This window comes from Molossus molossus, unplaced genomic scaffold (genome assembly GCF_014108415.1).
Source record: "Molossus molossus isolate mMolMol1 unplaced genomic scaffold, mMolMol1.p scaffold_m16_p_14, whole genome shotgun sequence".
Classification (NCBI taxonomy): Eukaryota; Metazoa; Chordata; class Mammalia; order Chiroptera; family Molossidae; genus Molossus; species Molossus molossus.
Window position 1 is genome coordinate 57,337,402 of NW_023425349.1, and position 23,515 is coordinate 57,360,916.

The 23,515-nt window shown below is 33.7% G+C and overlaps 1 protein-coding gene across 7 annotated transcripts in view; it reads left to right on the forward strand.

The window, feature by feature from the left end:
- Window positions 1-23,515, forward strand: part of RIC1 (RIC1 homolog, RAB6A GEF complex partner 1) — a 143,547-nt gene that overhangs the window by 50,415 nt on the left and 69,617 nt on the right. For all 7 annotated transcript variants that reach the window (XM_036260284.1, XM_036260285.1, XM_036260288.1 and 4 more), the window contains exons 2-4: window positions 337-444; window positions 10,570-10,649; window positions 20,185-20,292. In XM_036260284.1, coding sequence (XP_036116177.1) covers window positions 337-444; window positions 10,570-10,649; window positions 20,185-20,292 — 296 coding nt within the window. The remainder of the gene's footprint in view (window positions 1-336; window positions 445-10,569; window positions 10,650-20,184; window positions 20,293-23,515) is intronic.

Genomic DNA, 23,515 nt, shown 5'->3' on the forward strand with positions numbered 1-23,515 from the left:
GAGAGAGAGTTAGGAAGTATTCTCTCTGCTTCAATCTTCTGGAAGATAGTGTAGAGAATTTCTCCCTTACCTGTCTTCCGGAAATATTTGGTAGAATTCGCCAGTGAACCCATCTGTTTTTTGATGATTATTAATTATAGATTCAATTTGCTTTCTTTTTGGTTATTAGTTGATTTGCTTGGACTAATTTAAGCTAATGATTTAATATTAGATTGTTATAATTTATCGCACCTTTAGAATCATTAAAATACTTTGAGTACTTTGTGATAAATTATCTTAAATTTGTTTGTATATATTCTTATGAGACATTAATAAAACACAAATGTCTTTTTACAGCCTAGTGTGTTAATCGTAACCTACAAGGAATCTGCAAAATCGTCATCTCAGTTTGGATCCTACAAGCAAGCTGAATGGAAGCCAGATAGTACAATGATAGCTGTGTCAGTAAGTGGATTTTTCAGCTTTAATAGTGTTTTCTTATGAAATCATTATATTGCATTTAAACTTGATTCTCTTAGGTGACTTCCTTTCAATCTTTCATACCCATTAGTGTTTGTTTATCTTCTGTGATAGAAATTGCTGAACTAAATCTTCTATTAAGGTTATTTTTACTATGTCTTCTTTCTTGATTCTCTACTTCCTCCCATTTTTAAATGTAGTGCCCATATCCTTCTCTATTTATTCTTCTCACTCCCCTGTTTTGTGTTTGAAGTCTATTTAATCCAGATTTTTAAAGATTTTCTCTATATTCACGTAGTACTCCCAAATTTAAACAAGTCCTGCCCTCCATTTCCAAGGATGTCTCACAGAAATGGTCATCTTTATGTTTGTCATACTAATTCTCATCTGCATTTGGACCTATTTCTATATTTCTTTTTTGTTCCATTAATGTGCTTAATTTAATTTAATGTGGTTAATTTTACCATTTCAGTTTATGTTTTGTCATTGTCATCTCTTGGACTGTCTTCATTACCTAATTTGAACTAGTAATAATGTATATGGTTAAATATTTTATTAAGCACCTCCTACATAAGTACTTTTATAACTAGTTTATGTGGATCATCTCATTTAATCTATAAGTCAGCACTTTGACGTAGATACAGTTATCCTTCATAGAAGATAAGTTTATTGAGGCGCTAAGAAAATAAGTTTTATCCAAAGTTAGATAGTGTTTATTAAAGAGAAGGAATTTAAACTTAGGTACTCAGATTCTGTTTACTGTACTCTTAACTACTACACTACTCTCTCTGCTTTCTGCCCTTTTATATCTAAGCTACATAATGCTCACTGGGTTAATCATCTGAAAACGATCCACATGGTCAAAAACATTGAGTAGTTTCTCACTTCCCACAATATAGGTCTTGCAGGCTACCAGCTATACACACCAGGTCTACCCTGCTGCTTATTTATGTATGGACCATGAGCTAAGAATAGTTTTATGTATTTAAATGATTGAAAAAAATCAAAGAGGGAGAATATTTTTGACACTTTAAAATTATATATATGAAATTCAAATTTCATTGTTTATAAACATTTCTTGGAGCATGAAAATGGTAATTTATTTACATATTGTTTATGGATGCTTTTTTTTTTTTTTATCCTCACCTGAGGACATTTTTCCATTTTTTTGTTCAGATAGAGCAGGAGGGAGAGAGAGGAAGAGAGAGAGAGAGAGAAACATCGATGTGAAGGGACACATCGAGTGGCTGCCACCCGTGTGACCAACCAGGGCCGGGGACAAACTGCAACCAAAGCACGTGCCCTTAGCGGGAACCGAACCCGGGTCTCTCTGTACCTACCACAGGCCGACGCTCCAACTGCTGAGCCAAACTGGCCAGGGCTATGGATGCTTTTTAGCTGCAATAGCTGACTTGAGTAGTAGTCCTGACAGTGACCACATGACACTTCTACTCTTTACTCAGTGACACATTTATAAATTCAGTGTCTCAAGTGCCATGCCTATCTCCATGACATTTTTTTTTTTTTTTAATCCTCATCCGAGGACATTTTTTCATTTTTTTTTTTTGTACAGACAGAGTGGGAGGGAGAGAGAGGAAGAGAGAAAGAGGGAAACATCGATGTGAAAGGGACACATCGAGTGGCTGCCACCCGCACGACCAACCAGGGCCGGGGACAAACTGCAACCAAGGTACATGCCCTTAGCGGGAACCGAACCCGGGTCTCTCCGGACCGCAGGCGGACGCTCTAACCGCTGAGCCAAACCGGCCAGGGCTCTCCATGACATTTTATATTATTTTTATTACTAGTGCATAGCTCTTATGTCAGAAGAAGGTAAAAATAGACTTTGGAGTGTGGGTTATTTTATTATTGAATTAGATGGCAAAATACTGTATTTATTATGCAGTGACACTGTAATGAAGCTAAAAGAATATGACATAAGTTGACATTAGTACTAACTTAGGAAGTACTAATCACAGTATTTCCAACTCACTGAAATTAATAGTTAGAAAATTAGAAAATTTTAAAGGAAAAAAAAAATCTCATCATAACCAGGAATTCTTCACAAAAATGAAAATGAATGTGCAACCAAAGTAAGTTTGCATGGTTCTTGATGGAGTGACAAATGTTATAGTTTTGCTCAGTTTTTTATTTGAATAATCAATGTAGAGTGTGAAATGACTGAGAATTACTACCTATGAGTGTAGAATGGGTAGAACAACTTTAGAAAAGAAAACACTAATTCAGTCAGTACAAGTAGAATCTACTAAGGTATATTTTAACTGATGATGGTAAAAATATGTGTGGAACAGATAAAGGCTTATTTATTCTTTAGTGGGACAAATTTACAAAGTTTGTTCACATGTAAGCATTTAAAGCCTGTGGTTACTTTAAGTTATTGTCAGAAATAGAAGCTGAATATCCTGACTTGCTCAACCCCATAGCTGTTTGATGGCTTAGCAGTTAGTAGTAAAGGCTTATTGTGAATGTTTTGAGCTCAGGGGCTGAGATAGAAAAGAAATTTTTTTTAACTTGAAGAAGCACTTGCAGACACTTATCAGACAGTGACTTTGGAAGATAGCTGTTGCTGCATACTTGGTATTGTTGTCTGATGACTTCAATCTAAAATGACATAGCAAAACAATGCTTATATGTGAAATGTATATATGGTAAAGTCATCTGATGACAACTAATGTTTGAATCACAAGTAATGTCAGACTGATTTTCATACTTCCACTGCTTTTAAAAGTTAAGATAAAAGAAGTAAGATTTCTATTTCCAACAAAAATTAGAAGTAGATATATTTTCTGAGTCCAAACTATACCATTTTTTCAGACCTTGATGCAGTTGCAAAGAAAATTTCCATATTTCAAAATCATTTAATTGTGAAGATGAGGAGCTATTGTAAGTACTTTATGTGTATTAAAATTATTGTACTCCTCATAAAAGTCCTCTAAATGCAGGTAATTATATTATTCCCATCATACAGTTGAGGAAAGGTAAAGAGGTTAAATAACCTGCCCCTGATTACATAGCTATGTACCTAAGATTACATTACTGATCATGGAATTCTAACCCATGAAGCCTGGTTCTAGAGTTCCTAAGTCTTAATAATTCTGCTTTACTGCTTTTTCATGATTAGCATTGTTGTTTAATCCTACTAGCTTGTGAAATAAAGTTGAATCTAGGAGATACTTTGGAACTTGATTTTGTAAAAGGTCATTGATAGCATGTGTAGGTAGGCAAGGACATACAGTTGTATGACCTATAGAGCAATAGAGCATGACTCCTTCTGCAAGTTGTTAAGTCATGCCGAAGCAGCCATCCCCATGTCATTTTCTTACTGTCTGACCTCCCCCACCCAAGTATCATCAATGTATGCTCTGACATGTCAGTTATTTCCAGAATTCTATTTCTGTATCACCAACAGAACCACAGCTACCTCCTTATCACTTGTACCTTAAAGAGAAATCTCACTGACACTGTTTTTTAATGGGGTGTGGAAAGAAAATCCTTTACCATTTTAAGAATTGGTTCTTAGTGTCTGGGAGAGTGTTTTCTCTGAATATCAGAAGTAGAATATAATTTTTGTAAACATGATACCAGGCCATAATTATTTCTAAAGTTTTTCTAAATTTTAAACAATGAATAGCTATCCAGACACAAGGAGCATTAAAATCAGTTTTAAGTATGTCTAATTTCTAGGTCTATATCTGATAAATAGGAGCACCAGTGTATTTATTTTTATTATATTTATTTATTTAATTAGAGAGAGAGAAAACCATCGATGTAAGAAACATTGATCAGTTGCCTCCCACACATACCCTGATTGGGGATTGAACCCGCCATCTTTGGTGTATGGGGATGATGCTCCAACCAAATGAGCCACACCAATCAGGGCAGCACTAATGTATTTAGGCATATGTGTAAGTATTTTCATTATAACCTTGCTTATAATAGGAAAAAAACTCTGGCATCCTTTGATTCTGCATTCCCCTCTAGTCACTGATATATTGCTAAGTCCTGTCTCTAGTTTACTGTCATCCTCTTCTCTTTATTCTCATTGCCATGACCTTAGTAAGGGCCCTTTTGTATTTTATCTGGATTGCCTAGAACTCAAAACTTTTAGCTACTATTTTTCTTCACTCAAAATGCATCTTAATTATGCATATAGCTAAGTCACAGCTCTTCTATTATTCTTATTTTCAAACCTTTCATTGGCTTCCCATTGCATATAAATTGTGTTCCGAATTACTTAACCTGGTATTCAGGGGTCTCCTGTGATCTGGCCCCAACCCACCATTCCAGCTATTTCCCACTGCTCCCTTTAATATTCCCCTTCACACCCAGCTAAATGGAAGTACAGTCCGTTTTGCTGCAAGTTGAGTGTTACTGTAACATGAATCAGAACATAATTTAGAAAGATATCAGCTTGCTTTAGAATTCCTGTTGTTTCATTGTGATTTTTTTCCCTCTTAGCATGTTAAGGTATTGAGTCACCAAATAACAGCTGAAGGAAGAGTATTCTAATGGAGTGGAATATAGCAAGTTGCAGAGCAGTGCAATACTGTACACAGTACCCATTCATCTCACTTTTCCCCCTTCATTGTGCTGTGACAAAACTGTGTTTCAGAAGTGATTATTGTGTGATTCTCCTGGATCTCTTTGAATTTTACTTTTGTAAACTAATTTGGCATCCTTAACATTTCCTTAAATTATACTGTTTTTGTTAGGATTGTTATTTTTCACATTTTTTTTTTACTGAACCATTATCTTCAAATCTTAGTTAAGGACTCTAAAAAACCCACTTGTTTACATACACTCATCTCGTGATTTGCTCTGGGTTTGGTCAAGCAGTTCTTCTAGTCTTATGCAGGCACAGTCATCTGACCACTCCACTGGTGCTTAATGGTCCAAGATGCTCTCAGTCACATATTGAGTAGTTGGCTGGAGCTGTCCACTTTGGGTTTCTTTGTGACCTCTTATTCTCATATAGGTTATATGAGGCTTTTTTTTTTTTTATCCTCACCTGAGGACATTTTTCCATTTTTGTTTAGATAGAGAGGGAGGGAAGGAGGGAGGGAGGGAGGGAGAGAGAGAGAGAGAGAGACATCGACATGAAAGGGACACATCGAGTGGCTGCCTCTCGCACAATCCCAACCGGGGCTGGGGACAAACTGCAACTGAGGTACATGCCCTTAGCGGGAACCAAACCCAGGTCTCTCTGGACCACAGGCCGACGCTCTAACCGCTGAGCCAAACTGGCCAGGGCTAGATGCGGCTTTTTTAAGTGATAATAGAAAGTTCTTCAAGAGAGCAAAAGTTTCTGCTACAAGTCAAACCATCACTTCCATTTCTTTTTTCTAAATAGCTTTATTGAAGTACAATTGATGTTCAATAAATTGCACATATTTGAATTGTACCATTTGATAAATTTTGAAACCATTGCTGCAATCAAGATAGTGAATGCATTGAACATCCCCACAAGTTTCCTTGTGCCTCCCTCCTGTGATCCATCTTGCCTCCAAAACCAGCTACTTTCTGTCACTACAGATTAGGTTGCATTTTCTAGAGTTTTATATAAATGGAATCATACAATATATACTCTTTTTTTTTTTCTGGTTTCTTTCACTGAGTATAATTATTTTGAGTTTCATGCATATTGTCATGAGTTTGTAGTTCATGCTGAGTAGTATTTTATCCTATGGATATACCACAAGTGGTTTTTCCATTCATCTGTTTATGGTTATTTGAGTGTTTCTAGTTTTGGGCTATTCCAAAGCTCCTGTAAACATTCATGTACAAATCCTTATATGGACATACATTTCCTTTTCTCTCGAGTAAATACCCAAGAGTGGAACAGCTAGATCATAAATTAGGTGCATGTTTAACTTTTTAAGGAAATGCCAAACTTTTTTCAAAGTAGATATACCATTTTACATTCCTTCAAGCAGTGTATGAGAATTCTCATTCTTCTTTGCAAGCATTTGGTGTGGTATGCTTTTTGAATTTTAGTCATTCCAACAGTGTGTAGTGGTATCTCATTATAGTTTTAATTTGCATTTCTCTAATGACTGCTGTTGAACATCTTTCATTTGTTTATTTGCTCTTCTGTCTTCTGTGGTAAAGTATTCAAATTATTTGTCCATTTTATTTATTGGGTTCTTTGCTTTCTTATTGTTGGGTTTCTAGAATCTTTCATGTATTTTGGGTACAATTCCTTTATTACATATATGCTTTACAAAGGATTTCTCCTTATATGAAAGATTCTAGATATGTGTGACTTGTCTTTTCAAGTCTCTTAACACTGTTTTTTGAATGAATGAAGTACTTAATTCTGATTAAGTCCAGTTCATCAGTTTGTTTTTTTATAGTTCCTATCTTCCTTCTGTGTCTTCTTTAAGAAGTTTTATGATTTAGGTATTATATTTAAGTCTGTGGTATATTTTGAGTTAATTTTTGTATATGGTGCAAGGTATGGATCCAAATTCATTTTCTGCATATTGATAATCTAGTTGTTCCAGACAGGTTTGTTGAAAAGATGCAAAAGCATGCTGTGTAGAAGAGAAGGGATAACCTTTATTTTTTGTTAAATTAGTGCTCTGGTATAAAACAATATAATAGTATTAGGAATAGTAATTTTTGATGAGTATTCATATCAAAAGATATTCATCACCTATTTTTGAGAGTGAGATTATAATTGTTTATCATTTCCCATTTAAATATAATCATATGTGAGACTGCACAAAGTCTGAAAGATCATATAAAAGTGTTAGATCACTATTTTAGTGGTATCATTTGGGGTGATTAATTTTATGTATTTGAACATATATAATAAAGAAATAGCCCTGGCCGGTTTGGCTCAGCAGTTGGAGCATCGGCCTGCAGACTAGAGAGTCCCGGGTTCGGTTCCTGCTAGGGGCACATACCAAAAAAAATAAATAAATAAAAATAAAAACTACCTCTTTAAAAAAAAAAAAGGAAATAAAGCTAATGCCCGGCTGGTGTGGTTCAGTGGATTGAGTGTCCTCTTATGGACTAAAAGGTCCCGATTTGATTCCCAGTCAGGGCACATGCCTGGGTTGTAGGCCCAGTTTCCAGAGGGGGGCGTGCAGGAGGCAGCCGATCAATGTTTCTCTCTCACATTGATGTTTCTATCTCTCTCTCCCTTTCTCTCTCTAGAAAATCAATAAAAACATTTTTTTTTTTTTTTTTTTAAAAAGCGCCCTGGCCAGTTTGGTTCAGCGGTTAAAGCATTGGCCTGCAGTCCAGAGAGACCCGGGTTCAGTTCCCTCTAAGGGCATGTACCTCGGTTGCAGTTTGTCCCCGGCCCTGGTTGGTCGTGCGGGTGGCAGCCACTCGATATGTCCCTGTTTCTCTCTCTCCCTCCCACTCTATCTGAACAAGAAACGAAAAAAAATGTCCTCAGGTGAGGATAAAAAAAAAAGAAAGAAAGAAAGCTAAAACCAGAAAACATCGTTTATAAACCAGTGTAAAGAATTTAAATATGATAGTTCATTATTTCAGCCTTATTTGAAATCTGACATGACAGTCTTTATCTTGTAAATTATTATAGAAATCTTTGTGATGTATCATTTAGGTCATTGGAGCCAGATGTATAAATCTCTTTTTCTTCAGAATAAAAAGGATATGCACTGTGAGTTGGAATTTTGAAGTATCTAGTGAATTCATGTTAGGTCGATGCATTGGATAATGGTAGAGGAAGATACTGGGATGGCTGCCTATAGGTTAGGCTTTAGTTATATTTAGCAGTTGATTTGCCTCATGACACAGTTGGATTTAAATTTTTCCTGTTTACAGAAACTTACTATTTATAGTGTATGTGTCATGCATCAGTCATAAAATAATTTCATTTGGGTTAGCAAGGGAAAACTTCCCAAATGCCTAAACAAAACAAAACAAAACACAAACAAGCAATTAATAATAACAACTACCACCTCTAGATTTCAAACTCTTCTTTTTAAAATGTGGAATTAGCTGAGGTAGTTTGCATAGATTTTAAAATCTCCATTACCAGATTTGCAATTGAAAATAAGTGATGTTAAACTTTAATATTCACACCTATCTGATTGAATTTTTGATGAATTAGTAATGTCCTTTTAACGTATTGTTTATACTTTTTCTTCTAAATGGCATTAATACAGACAAATCTGTCTGTTCCATCCTCTATTTAAGTAGTGATTTTCTTACTGTTTCCTCTGTATAGCCTTTATTCTTATATATCTGTGACCCTAAGTCATGAAAATATGAAAGAAAGGGACATGAAGACTTATTTAAGTTGCCTACAGAAATTGTTGGGCCTCTATGATTAAAGCATTGCTTTGGAGAAAGAACAAAAAAAGAGGGAGATGGGATGATAACAGGAAAGAGAACTCTGAGGTTCTTTATTTTACTTTTTCATTTACTTAGAAGAAATAATTGAGTTTTGGAGGATGTGTGCATACTAGAAGAAGGTATTGGGACTGTTGCCTGCAGATTAAACAATAGTTAAAAGCTTATTTGCAATATTTTGGGTTAGGAAGAGAAGAGCCATTATAACTGCATAACTGCTTTAGTATAGTTAAATAAAGATGCTACTTTTTAAGGACAATTGTTTATTACCAAAACTTTTAAATTGACATTTTCATAAACAGTCCTGTCCTAGAATGATGATTAATGCCATTGAGATCTGGAAGTTACAGAATTTAATACACATGTGAAGCCATAGATACTTAGTAAAGATGATTGCTAAATGCTGGTGGAAAAATGATGCTATATTTTTCCTGGCATTGTAGTAAAATTCTAAGTATATTATTAGCTCTTGATATCCTGAAATGTTTGACCTTGAGTGACTGATATTCTGGACAGTATTTGTATGTTATTTGTCTAAGTACCAGATCATATTATTTTACTTTTCTAGCCTATATAAGGTAACAGTAGAGCTTACAAATTGTAAATAGTTGCTAATCTGTATGGGGTCATGATGTTTTTGAAACTTGATATGGTTTGATGGAATTCATTTTCCTATTGATTCCGTATTCTCCACATTAGAGGAATATAAAATTACACATGAGAAATTAGAATTTTACTTTTATTTGAAAGAATCTTAGCTATTTTTTCTTTTGTATACCAGTATGTTGAACTAGAGTTGTGGAATATATTATGAAATAGTAAAGTTTATGTCTTAAAAAAATCTGTCTTTGCTAAAGAAAGTGAATGTTTTCTCTGGTATTCCTTTAAGTAAAAAAACAGAAAGCCAGTACTGGGAAGAAATTTGTAATGTTAAATAGTGTTTTCAGTTTTCTTTGGTTCTACTCTGGGTGAAAGCCCACCTGCTTCTAAAATGATAAGAATTTAGCATTAGTCTAAAGTAGTTTAGGTAAAACACTTGCCACTTCACTCTGTTATGGCCGGAAATGTTTGGCTAGAAACAGCTACATAAAGTATTTTCTATATTTATATAAATGTAAACTGGCTATTTGAGCTTCACAAATCACAAATATGTGCCATGATCATATAATGGCACTGTTTCAATACAATTTATATTTTTAAAACATTTTGTTAAATAAACTGATGTTTAAATTTTGAAAATAGATATGTTCAGTTTTTCTTCTGTGTCACAGCGTATATTATATAGTAAGTTAGAGGCCAGTTAATTAATTTTGAAATATATAACTATGTTATTCTAAAAGTGTACTATACAAACTCTGAGTAGAATTAAGAATTTCATTATACAGTTACTATTTGGTGACATTGTTGCTTTTAAAATTTGGAAAAAATATTTGCCATATCTTAGAGTTCCAGAAGTTCTATATATTTTGCAAAAAATAATAAATTAATAGTATGTTTATTTTAGAATATTAATATCTAAGTATAATATGAACTATTCATTTCAATGACATTTATGAAATGCTTTCAAAATATAGAAATCCTTTTCATGGGTTATATGAAAACAAAGTCACTTTTAAAATTTGTGTAATTAGACCATAGCTCTTCTAAAGAGGGTTCTTAAAAGTGAAGTGTTTTCAAAGTAAGAATATATAAAATTAAAATTTAGGGTTACATTCAAACCTTATCCTTTAATTCATGGTAAATAAATTTATCTTTCAGACGGCAAATGGCTACATCTTATTTTTTCATATTACATCTACGAGAGGGGACAAGTACCTTTATGAGCCAGTGTATCCCAAGTAAGTTTGTCTTTCATTCTTTTAATATTTGATATGCATACTTTGTATTTACAAAAACATTACAGTTCTGGGTTGTCTGAGGTGATTAAAATAAGCTGAGCCAGCATTTCCAAAATAGTGTTTCAAATCTTACCAGGTCTTTGAACTGTCATTACTTAAATAAAAAATTGTGCAATGAAATAAGCCTGAGAATCTTGGATAAATGTACTATATCCCTTCTTGGACATTCAGAATTACTATTAATATACTCCAGATCTAGGATTTTCCATCCTTATCAGGGAGGAGCTAAGAGATCATTAGGGGAAGAGGTGAAATGTCTTAGTAAGCTAGAAGGACACTTTTTCTTGTATATATTTTTTTGTATATGAATAGAAGAGAATTTGAGAAAACATGGACTTTTGATCTTTAAACTATGTTATTTTATATATTTTGCATTGTTTTATTTCTTACTTTTTTTAACCTTAAATTTGAAATGAAAGGACATTTTATTGAAACAACTTTTGAAATAAAAACATATCATTTTAAAGCATAACATCTTTTTGTAAAAAGATCAAGCCGTTAAAGCTTATGAAAATATAAATAAATATCACATTTCTAGGTGGTGTAAGAAATTAAAGGGAAAATAGATTTTCTTATGTGAAAATTTAAATTTCAGAGAATTAACAGGAAAATAAACAACATTAAATGGGCAAGTAACAAATGGAAACATTTTGCAGTAAATTGGATGAAGGCTTACTATTTTTTATAAAGAAAACATAAATTGCTGAGAAACAAAGATTTTAAAAGATAAATAGGTAAAAGCAATCTCGTAAGAGGAAATATAATTAACAAACATGGCAAACCTATGTTAATTAGTAACTCGAAACATTAAATAACTCAAGACAAAGCATTCAATACAATAATTTTTTTTAATTACATTTCAGTAGTAAAAAACAAAAAGAAATAAGAAGTACAAATTGGTTGTTAGACTGATGAACCTCAAAGGGAAGGGGGAGGGGCCGGTAGGATGAGATAAACCAAAGACCTTTTATGCATATATGCATAACCAATGGACACCAACAGTAGTGTGATGGAAGGCAGGTGGAGAGCGGGATTGGGGAGGGGGGTATCAACAGGAGAAAAAAGAGGGTGACATCTGTAATACATTCAATAATAAAGATAAGTTAAAAAAATAAATAAAAATAAAAAACAGTTGTGGAAGAATAGTAAAGTGTTCTTGTACACTTCTTCTAGTAGATATATACAAAGGTAGGAGTCAACTGTGATATAGTCATCTCAAATAATATGCATCATTAAATATAGTTTCTCAGAAAAATTTATAAACTTGAGAATCTAATCATATAATGCCTAGTAAAGAAACAAAAGTATATATGTAATATGACCACAACTTTGTAAAACAAAACAAAAATCATCTAAAGAAAAAAGCTAAAATAATATATATATATATATAGTTACTACTCCTGAATGGTAGAACTGTGTGATTATTTCAGCTTCTTTTAATTCTTGAATTTTCCAAAAATTTTGATAATGCATATATTATATTTATTGTGGTAAAAAACAAAACAAAACATGTATTTGAAAAATCTAAAACAAAAAGTCCACAATTTCTTTATAAATGGCATTATGAAAGTGTTTCTTCAAATAACACTTGTTAATATTCTTGAGAATACATTTTGGGAAAGGTTAACATAATGTCTTGTAGCTCAGTTTCCTTTAGTATAGATTTTAGGAAACTATATAAATTTTTCTTCGTGCTATAGTCACTTCTTTTTGTAAGAAATACAGTGTTAATTGAGGTGTTCCTTAGTTTTGGAAGTCTTTTGTAAAGGACAGAAATTCTTTTGATGGAATTTAATTTGATTATTTTTCAATAAAAGTCTTTAATGCAAAAACCTTTGGTAGAAAAAATGTAATGTTAAAATGGTATGGACATTGTAATAGGACATTGATATATTTAGAAATTTTAAATTCAGTTTTATGGGTAATATACAGCTTACTATTTTTTCATTCTAAGTAATAATTTTGTGACCCTTATGAAGAACTTGTTATCAGTGTCTAAAATATCATTTACTTGTCCATTTTGAACTACTGCATTTAAACCCATTGTATTGCTCAATTTAGACATGTCCTGTCAATGAAAAACAGTAATCAGAATAATCTGAATTTAACTGGAATAATTTATACTGCTCTAGGTAGGCTGGGTAAGGAAATAACATGTCTTGAAACAGTAAAAAATACTGTTTTCTTACTAACATGATTTACATACACACATACATACATACAGATATACACACACAGTGTTTTGGAATAGTATTTTAAGAATCACTTTTGTATTCCAGAAAAGTTTTAAAGAGTTTCTTGCCTTCTGATTCTAAGATTCAAGAGGATGCCATCTAACTAAGTAGTAATCCTGACAGTGTATAAACTTTGCTATGTTTGACTGTGTATGTTAGGCTACAGAACTAATAAAGGGCATTATTTTTAATTTTAATTTGAGTGTTCTTCCATATATTATATTGGAGATTTGGGGTTTTAATACATGAGCTCAATAAAATGTGTATAACCTTAGGGCAGCTTGAATAGTGGTTAAAGGAATAGGCTTTGGCATCTGATAGACTAGGAATTGAATGTCAGCTCTGCCTTTGTTCAGCTGTATGACTTCTATTAAGTTATTTAATACTGTTTCCTCATCTGTAGAATAAGATCACAGTAATAATTATTTCCTAGGATTAATTGAGACAGAACATGCATATTAAATATTCAGATAAGTGCCTAGCTCATGGGAAAATCAGTAAAAGACAGCTGCTATTATCATCAGTATATTTTTTTCCCCTCACCAAATTTTTACCTGATTTCTAATATTTCAAGTAATTTTACATATTATATAAGTTATATATTATATATTAAGTAATTTTTTATTTTTTTTGTATTTAACTGGATAATAATGTATCCCCCCCACCCCACCCCCCACCCCCGAGTTTTACTCCTAGTAACTGCTGTATAAAATTTTTTTTTAAATCTCTTGTAAGAGTTTCGCAGAGCGGAGCAAATTAGAGGATTTAGAGAGTCAGCCTGTTATATATTTGCATACTGGACTACATTCTAGTTGGGTTACTTAGACTAGTGAGTTTCTAATTTTTCTGTAGAACCTGTTTGTAAAATTGGAATAAAACTATTTTCTTCTTCAATTGTTTGGAGGATAATATGAGTTAAAGTTTTTAAAACCCGGAAAATAGTGGCCCATATATGGGTTTGAGGAAGGTTTTTAAAATGTTTACTTTTTTTTTTATCCTCACCCAAGAACATTTTTGCATTTATCTTCAGATAGAACGGGAGGGAGAGAGGGAGGAAGAGAGAGAGAAACATCGATGTAAGAGAGACACATTGAGTGGTTACCACCCACATGACCCCATCCGGGCCTGGGGACAAACCGCAACTGAGGTACGTGCCCTTAGCGGAAGCCGAACCCAGGACTCTCTGGTCCGCCGGCCAATGCTCTAACCGCTGAACCAAACAGGCCAGGGCTTAAAATGTTTACTTTTGGCAGTGTATCATTGTTGTTATTTGTGTCATTGTAAATGTTTATGCAGTTCAAGATGCTGTTCTAAGTACTTTTTAAAACAGGTTTAATTCCTGTAGCAGCCCTATAAGGTAATTAGGTACAGTTACTCTGCAAACTGCAGTAGAGAGAGGCCAAGTAACTCATTCATAGTCACACTAGTAAGTGGCACAAGATTTAGACATAAGTGTTGTATCTTCAAAGTCTGTGCTCTTTATGACTAATACTATATTGCCTCAACTGTATTTATACCTATCTAGCCATCTACTTTGGGATTTATTTGGAAAATAGGGAATCAAAAAGGGGAGATCTGGAATGATTTGTAATAGTCTTGAAGAATAGAAGCATCATAATTAAGGCTAGTAGTTTGTAGTTGTCTTCTCAATTATAGAAACTCTCTTGTCTTTTGTTTCTGTACTCTAAATCTTATGAGTTCATCACATAAGTTTTTCTAGAGTATCTCAACTCCCTGTATTATGTGACAGCATCTTAACCTCAGACCTCATATCATTTTCCAGTATGCTCCACTTGAGACAGATCAGATGCCCCTGTGATCTTCCATAGTTTCCATAGAGTGTCGTTTCCAGCATCCTTCCTGTTGATGTTGGGAGTCAGTCTTCAACAATGATGGCAGTCTATTAAATGACTTTCTATGCCTCAAAGGTCATTTTTTCTTTGATTAATGAATATTTCACCTTTATCTGTTACGTCTTTATAAACTCTGTTGTATATTAAACTATCCCTTCATATCAGTTACACAGACCAATGAATAGACTTATCTACTGAAGGTGGTCTGGCTTTTCTTTTGTATCGTGGAACTTGCAGTGAAATTAATAAATCAGAAATGTGTATTTAGCTTTAGAATGTGTTCATGTGTTTATCTTTAAATATGAGTTTAGTAGATCTTGAATCTGCAATCAGATTTCTTTCATTACAATGAAAATAATTTCAACAAATATGTTACCGTAATGTATACTTTATTGAAAGCAGACATTTTCCCCCATATTCTTTCTGTTTTTCACTCCTACTGTTAACCTCTTGTCAGAGACCCAGCCTATTGACACCAAAGTTTGTGTTTTAAAAAGTACTAAAATTCAGTACATTTAATTATCAAATGTTAAAAATATAGATATTATCTCACTGGAAAAAAAATCTCTCTAAAACAACTATCAAAGCTCCCCATGTCTCCCATTCCCAGTGTATTTCATTAGATTGTGAGACCTGAGCAGACAGTTGATGAATTAATGCTAGGTGGAAAGCAAGAAAAGAATAACTAATCAAGGTTTGTGGTTTCCAACCTCCATACAATTTACTCTTTCAAAACTCCAGACACATATACTAAAGTACATCAAGTTTAGAGGAGAAAAGAGAAAAGAGGTCTGAATTACAAATGTGAAAGTTTCCCTCAACTTTTTTTTTTTTTGCTAGTAGGTTTTGAGTATTAATTGTCTGGAGAAGAAACTAACTGCTTTTCTTTATTTTCTTGTTCTTCTAAAAACATCACATATGTACTTTGATTTCAATATGTATGTATTCTGTAAATGTACATATGTAGCCTTTAGCTATTGAAATTTGTATATTTTATATATCTGTTAACTCACATCATAATTGCATGAGCACTTACTAATAAGATTGTTAAGAATGTTCTTATATAAAATCTGGGCAATGAAACTACTCCCCTGTTGACCATAGTTTTGAGACTGGCACCTAAATCCAAAGAATTATAGAAGTGTTCAAGGATCTGTCCAATTCAGAGAGCATTGTTCTTATCAGACTGAAGACTGTCTGGATGTGTGATTATAAACAAAAAGCTTTGAAAACAAACAAACATATATATAAAGCCCTGGTGATAAGGGTACCACCTATTTCAGAAAACCCTTCTGAAAAATTATTTTCATCTATCCATCTCTCTCCATTTAAGTATTGAAGTTTTTTCAAGCTCTGTGACTGTTGTGGATACTGGGGATGCAGCAGTGGACAAAGGAAAAAATAAAAACTCTACGCAGAGAGCTGTTCTTCTAGTAGACAGATAAATAAGTAATATACATTACAAATTAGGAGATACATTCTGTGGAGAAAAATAAAGCAGGTAATGGGAATAGAGACTGGGGGGACAACTCGAAATAGAGTGGTCAGGGTCTTTGCTGAGATGATAACATTCAAAAAGATCTGGGATGAGGGAATAAAATATATACCCAGGGGAAGATCATTCTGGATTGGTGAGATTTAACAGGCAAGAAAGTTAAGATATTATTGTAATAAATTTTAGGTCCTATCTATTAACTTATAGTTGAAAAGTCAGAATGGAGAAATTTTTTGTTAAGTGTAAAATTTTTTTTTAAATCTTATTTTTAAGTAGCTCAATCCTGGCAAAGCTTATTATGGCCAATTTCCTTTTTCTGTAAGTGACACCACCATTCACTTGAGTTTATTTGGCTCTACCTAATAGCCAGTGTAGCGGGTCCCTTCTATTCTACCTTCTGTAGGTTCTGTGCATTCTACCTTGGATGTATCCCTCATGCCTTGTCCCTCTTCTAGCAACCCAATAGTAAGCCCTCGACTTTGTGGACCTCAATTTAACAGACTTCAGATTTAACCAACAAAATTTCCGTTCCATACATCATCTGTGAAAATTAACATCCTGTTAATTTTAAAATGCTTTTAACCAAGATTTGCTTATAATTAAACTAACAGGTTATTTTGTTGTTATTAATTCACTGCTATTTTTAACAAATTTTAGCAAAAAGGCCGTATGTTGGAAAAAAACACTGTAGTGATTTTGCTGACATAAATAAATAATACATATTTACAGCTAGAGTCTACATGTTTAGATCCAAGAGTCACCACTTGTAAACAGCGTTCACAGATGATTAGCTTGTGCTCACACAGCATTGATAATTGGCTGTTATCCCATGGGATGACTTTCTGTAGCACTTTTAACATGCCCTAAACCATCCCAAGCAGTGTGCATCTGTTTATTTGAAGTGACTGGTGAATGCATGAATTTACTAGACTTAGTATAAATTTAAAGTTACAGTAATACATAGAGAAAACTTTTCTGGGAAATTTAACTTTTCATACATAATTTTAATTACAAATGTGTCTAGATAAGTAAAAACAGGTTAACTAATTTGTCAGTTTTTTAACATACATATTTGGAAAACTTACTTTATTATATAATAGACTTTTGGCTTTAACGGACAGCCCCTCACCTGAATTAGTCTGTGATATCGAAGTTTTAGGACTTTAGTTTGAGTTTTGCCACTTTCCTCCTGGATTGTTATAATGTCTTCTTAAACCATCTTTATAGGTTTCTCCTAAATGAATTTTCTAACGTAAAATATATAGGCCATTTCTCTACATAAAATTTTTTTAGTGGCTTTCCTTAGCTTTCAAGATTAATCATGTTGCTTTCTTTTATTTTACTCATCTGAAAAATAGAGTTAATGCCATCTACTTCATGAAAATGTCATTCATTAGGTTTAAATCAAAACCTTGGATTACTATCTAGTACCTAAATTATGCTCTAGTGTTCCTTAGGGGTTTGTTCTGTGTTCTAGTTTACATTTTAATTATTCAGTTTATGTGGATGAGCTCCACATACACTATTTCCTTACTGTAGTACCACTTTCTTAAGCTTCAGGCCTGCCTTGCAGGATATATCCAATTAGATGTCCCTATAGGTAACATCAGATTCATCGTATCTAAACCTAACTCATTTCCTGTAACCAACCCAAACATGCTATTACTTTTCTAAAATTGAAAAGTCAGGATCTACCTAAATTTGCTTTAAAATTCTTATAATACTTTTGCTCTAATAAATGAGAGTATTTAGATAAGTGAAATAGAGGGTTTTCATCTCTTTTCTTGAAAATAGCCAACAGAGCCCTGGCCAGTTTGGCTCAACGGTTAGAGTGTCGGCCTGCAGTACAGAGAAAATAGCCAACAGAACAAAAAGTTGAAATACTATTTCCATTTTTAATGAAAGCTGGTAGTATCTCTAACCCTTGAGCTAAAAATTGGATGAGAAAGAATGACTTAGGAAGAATATCAATCCCTAGTACAGATGAAAAGCAGCATGTTTGAACTGTAAAACCCTGGGAAGACACAGCATTAGTTGCACTAGTATCACGGAATATAGGAGTGAGCCAGCAGCCATAAAAAGGAAGATTATTTTAAAAATCTAAATGAGGAATAAGGATTTCTTGTTCCTACATCACAGGATACAGATAATGTATTGTCTGATTAAACCAGAGGCATTTCCACATTGTAGAACAAGGATGAGCTGCTAAACTGAAGATGGGGGTTGAGTGAAAGTTGTAATACTGAACAGAAGTACGACAAGCCGTTTTCCTCTGCTTGGCTTCAGACTTCTGGATTCTGTGCACAGATATCCCAGGCAGGATTGAGGGATCCTTCCCTGGGAGATTAAACCACTCCAGAAAATGACCCAGAGGGCACTCATAATTTGAATACCTTAACAAAAATGACAACTGGTCATTACCCTGAAGTTCACCAGTTGACAAACCCAGCTTGAACATAAAGAGTTTATAATTAGCTTGTTCTTGTTAACTTGTTAAATGTGAATGGCCAAGGATTATCAGCCATTTTAGGAAAGTCTCCAATGTAAAAGAGTGACATAACAGAAAAAAGGAAACTCAAAGAAAATAGGCAATGCAGGAAACAAAAACACTGAGGAAATGATGATTAACAACTTCAGACAGATACTATCTAATTAAAACAATAAAAAGCCATGGATGCTATAAGAAAAAGGGAGGTGAGTGAGAAAGTTCTGGAATAAAAAGTACGATAAGCAGAAATAAAAGCACTGGAAAAACAGTTCAGGAACTCTCTCAGGATATAGAACAAAAGACAAAGTACAAGAGAAAAGGAGAAGTTGATTTTCCCCTCAGTATCTAACTTAATAGGAGTTTCAGTGAGAGAAAACAGAATTGGAGAACCTCATTATTATATTAAAGAAATAAATGTAAATTTCCCAGACCTAAACCAAACACATCAGTCACTAGATTGCCACCAAGCTTCTATATGGAAAATTATCTAAAACTAGAAAGTAAGCAGAAAGCTTTCTGAGCATCAAAATAATTTTCACAAAGTATCTTGAAAGCTGTTGATCGTTAGATTCTTTGCACATAATTTTAATAGTATTGACAAATTGATTTCCAGGGTTATAGGTGACTGGAGAGGGAGAGATGACTTAGGCAGGCTAATTATTGCCAAGAGTAAGTGAGGGCGGATAATAAGAAGAGACAGATAGCTATTAAATTCCAGCACAGGCATTGAGAAAGATAGTCCTATGCCATGTGGAGATAAAGATTCCAGGACAGCTTTATAGTCCCTGTGAATGGTTGCATGATACAGCTTAGTTATGTTAAGACTGACCTAGCCACTCATTTAATGTCATGGAGTTTTCAAATTTAGCTATTTTGCTATTTATTACCAAGTTTCATGTGAAATGTCTAATTGTGTCTCTGAATCTGACCTAATTCTGATACATACCCAAAGGATAGAAATAAAGAATGAGGTACAGAGTAAGGTAAGATGAGGTGAGGATTTATTTAGATCACTTTGGACATAACACAATTAGAATGATGTATATCTTCCATAGTTGCCCATCTCAGAAAGAGCTGTCAGTCAATTTAAACAAAATGTCTGTTGGTTCTTTTGAGAGTTCACTTTTATCTCGTGTGTTTTTTTCACCTATGATTCTTTGCTATTCTCCCTTTACTCCCACCTCTCCAACACAAATTACATTGGTCAAACACATTTATTTCTAATTGATAAACAGATATGTCTGGTATAATGGAATTTAGGTCTGTTTTTCATCGGAGAACCTAAAGGATAAACACCTGATTTATAAGTCTGATTAAGTTTATTTAATTGGATGTATATTAGTCACAGAGTGAATGAGAATACAATTTCTTTTTCTTTAATCCCGTATGTTTGCTATTTTTTTAGAGGAAGTCCACAAATGAAGGGGACACCCCATTTTAAGGAAGAACAGTGTGCTCCAGCATTAACTTTGGAGATGAAGAAAATATTAGATTTGCAAGCACCCATAATGAGGTACAGTACTTTGGTTAAATATAGTAATTTGTGATGACAGTAGGCAATGTAGTTGATTAATCATATGACCAATAAGAAGGTTGATTTCATTTTTTTTCTTTGAGGATAACTTTTTTAGCATGAGAAATGCTTGATTAACCCTTATAAAAAAATGTGAGAATTTATAGATAATACATTAGTGTACTTAAATTGTAATGAAGCCCATAAATTGGATATACCAACTATATTATTATTTCAGAAGTTTATATTTTTTGTAAGATCTAGAATTGTTTGAATGATATGACATAGTCCTTGTTACTTAAAAAAGATGCTGATAATAATTACACAAGTTGAGAAAAAGAGAAAATGCCTTCATTTTTATAGCCTGTATAAGTTTTAGAGAAATATATTTACATTTGGAAGAAAGTTGAGCTTTCTGATCCAAATGTCAATAAAGGTTTTATAGTAAGGCCAGAGTACCAAAATACCCAAAGTTATTTTACATCCATTGGTAGAAAAAACAAATGACTGTACCTATAATTTAGCTTTATTTCCTTAATTGCTTCACATTTTGACATTTTAGTTCTCTGATATGTGGGGTCTTGTCATAAGTGTGCTTTTTATTACAATAATAATAATTATTATTATTTTTAACTCTCACCTGAGGAATTTTTTTCCCAATTGATTTTAGAGCAAGAGGAAGGGAGAGAGGCAGAGAGATACTTGTGAGAGAGCAACATTGATTGATGGCCTCTGGCACACCCCAACGGGGCTGGGATTGAACCTACAACCCAGGTATGTGCTCTGACCAGGGAATTGAACCTGTGACCTTTTCAGTGCAAGGGATGACACTATAACCCACTGAGCCATACCGGCCGGGCTCTTTCATTTTTTTAAACAGTTATTTTTAGCTGAATCCAGGATTAAAGTTGGACCCCCCCCAACAACCTTTAGATGTTATTGAGCCCAGTCATGTGCAATCATGAAATTATAATGGTAGTATTCCAACATTCTATGCATCAAAATGGCCAGCAGTTCTTAACTGTATTGCCCAGACTTGTTAGAAGAAAATATTGAGAGAAATTGGTTAAAGAAGTATTCTAACTCAAAATATATTTTATTAGAAGTCACTGAAACCTTCCTGTCAAAATGTCTGCAAGTAAACTTATGAAAGAAAACTGTCAATTCAGTTATATGAAAGTTTTTTAAAAACCTGCCTGGAAAAAAATAAATACACCATAAGTAAGATAAAAGGCACAAACTGAAAACAAGCAAATATAGTAAATATCACAAAAAGCCAATTTTCCTAATACATAGTTTCTATAACAAGAAAAAGACACAGTAGAACAAAGGGACAGAAAATGTAAACAATTTGTTTTATTTTTTATATTTCAGTTAATATAGTACTTAATAGATTTCCATTAGGACATTAAATAAATGTCTCTGATACTCATTATAAGCAGTTAGATAACATGTTGTCTTGGGGAGGGGATAGGGACATGAGAACTTTGGGAATATAAATTCATACCATATCACACTGGCTGGTGTGGCTCGGTTGGTTGGAGTGTCATCGCATTGAAGGGTCAAGGGTTCCATTCCCTGTCAGGGCATATACCTCACTTGCAGGTTCAGTCCACAGTTGGGGTACATACGGGAGGCAGCTGATCGATGTTTCTCTCACATCAATGTTTCTTGCTCTCTCTCTCTCTCTCTCTCTCCTCTCTCTCTCTCTGTCCCTCCTTCCTTTCCTCTCTCTCTCCCTTTCCCTTTCTTTCTCTAAAATCAAGTTTTTAAAAAACTTAAAAAGATACCATATCTATAAAAATTGATCAAGCAGTATCTATCAAAGTTACAAATGTTCATGACTTTGCCTAGCATTTTACTTTTAGAAATTAATCTTGCAAATATAATAATACATATTGGAGATGACATGCTCACAGGGTTTTTCATTATACATTGCTTACAGTAGTAAACGGTTGAAAACCACCTAAATAGCTATTAATAGGGAGCTGTTTAAACTTCTTACATCTGTACAATAGGAATAAGATGCATCTGTTAAAACAGTGAGGGTACTCTTCACTGAAGAAAACTTCCCAAATATGTTTTTGGTTGAAAAAGCAAGGTATACTATATATAATAATGCTACTATTTGTTTTTAAAAGGGAGCTGGTGGTGTTAGACTATGTATTGTTCTGGAAGAATACATAAGAAATTGAGCATGAGAACTGAGTGGCTGAGGGACAGTTTTGGTAAAAAGACTTTTTACTAGGTACTCTTACTAAATATTGAACTATATGGATGTAATATATAAATATATTGAACTATAAGAATATAACACCTATGTTTTTAAAATTCTTATTCACAATTCTAATAAAAGGTTTTTCACTATTTTTTTAGAATATAGTACAAATACTGGTACATATTAAATGAAATTGTTTGCAAGTGACTGACTATTGTCTTGCCTTGCTTAATCTATTCATAGAAAACAAATGCTTTGTTTTTGTTTGCTTAAATGTGATCAGGGTTACAAAAGATTGATTTCGTATTATCACCTTGGTCAAAAATTTCCTCTTCATATTTTATTTCAGCTTATAGATTCTTTTCAAGAATGTAACCTGTTGCATAAGAAATTTTGAATGTCTGATAGTACCTAACTAGGTGGAACTGTACAAGCATGATATTCTACCTCCACCTGGTGGTTAAAACTGTGTGGTTCATGGAGATGGGCATACAAAAAGGAGCCTTTATTTATTTATTTATTATTTTTTTTGATATTTTGTTCAGATAGAGTGGGAGAGAGAGAGAGAGAGAGAGAGAGAGAGAGAGAGAGAGAGAGAGAGAGAAACATCGATGTGAAGGGACACATCGAGTGGTTGCCACCCTCACAACCCAACCAGGGCCAGGGACAAACTGCAACCGAGGAACATGCCCTTAGCGGGAACCGAACCCGGGTCACTCTGGACCGCAGGCCGACGCTCTAACCGCTGAGCCAAACCGGCCAGGGCCAAAAGGAGCCTTTAAACAAAGCATTTCTGCCATCTTGTACTAGTTTAACTTGTCAGGTGGGACATTTTAATTTACAAATTTAGATAATTGAAAATCTTTATGGTTTCTGTCAAAGCGTCAGTAAAATAATTGCATTTCAGAGGAATATTATTAGCACCTGTAATACATACTTGCTGGATATTAGAGATTTCCTATTTGATTTTGGACTGAATGAGAAGATGTGAAACTTGGGCTTTAT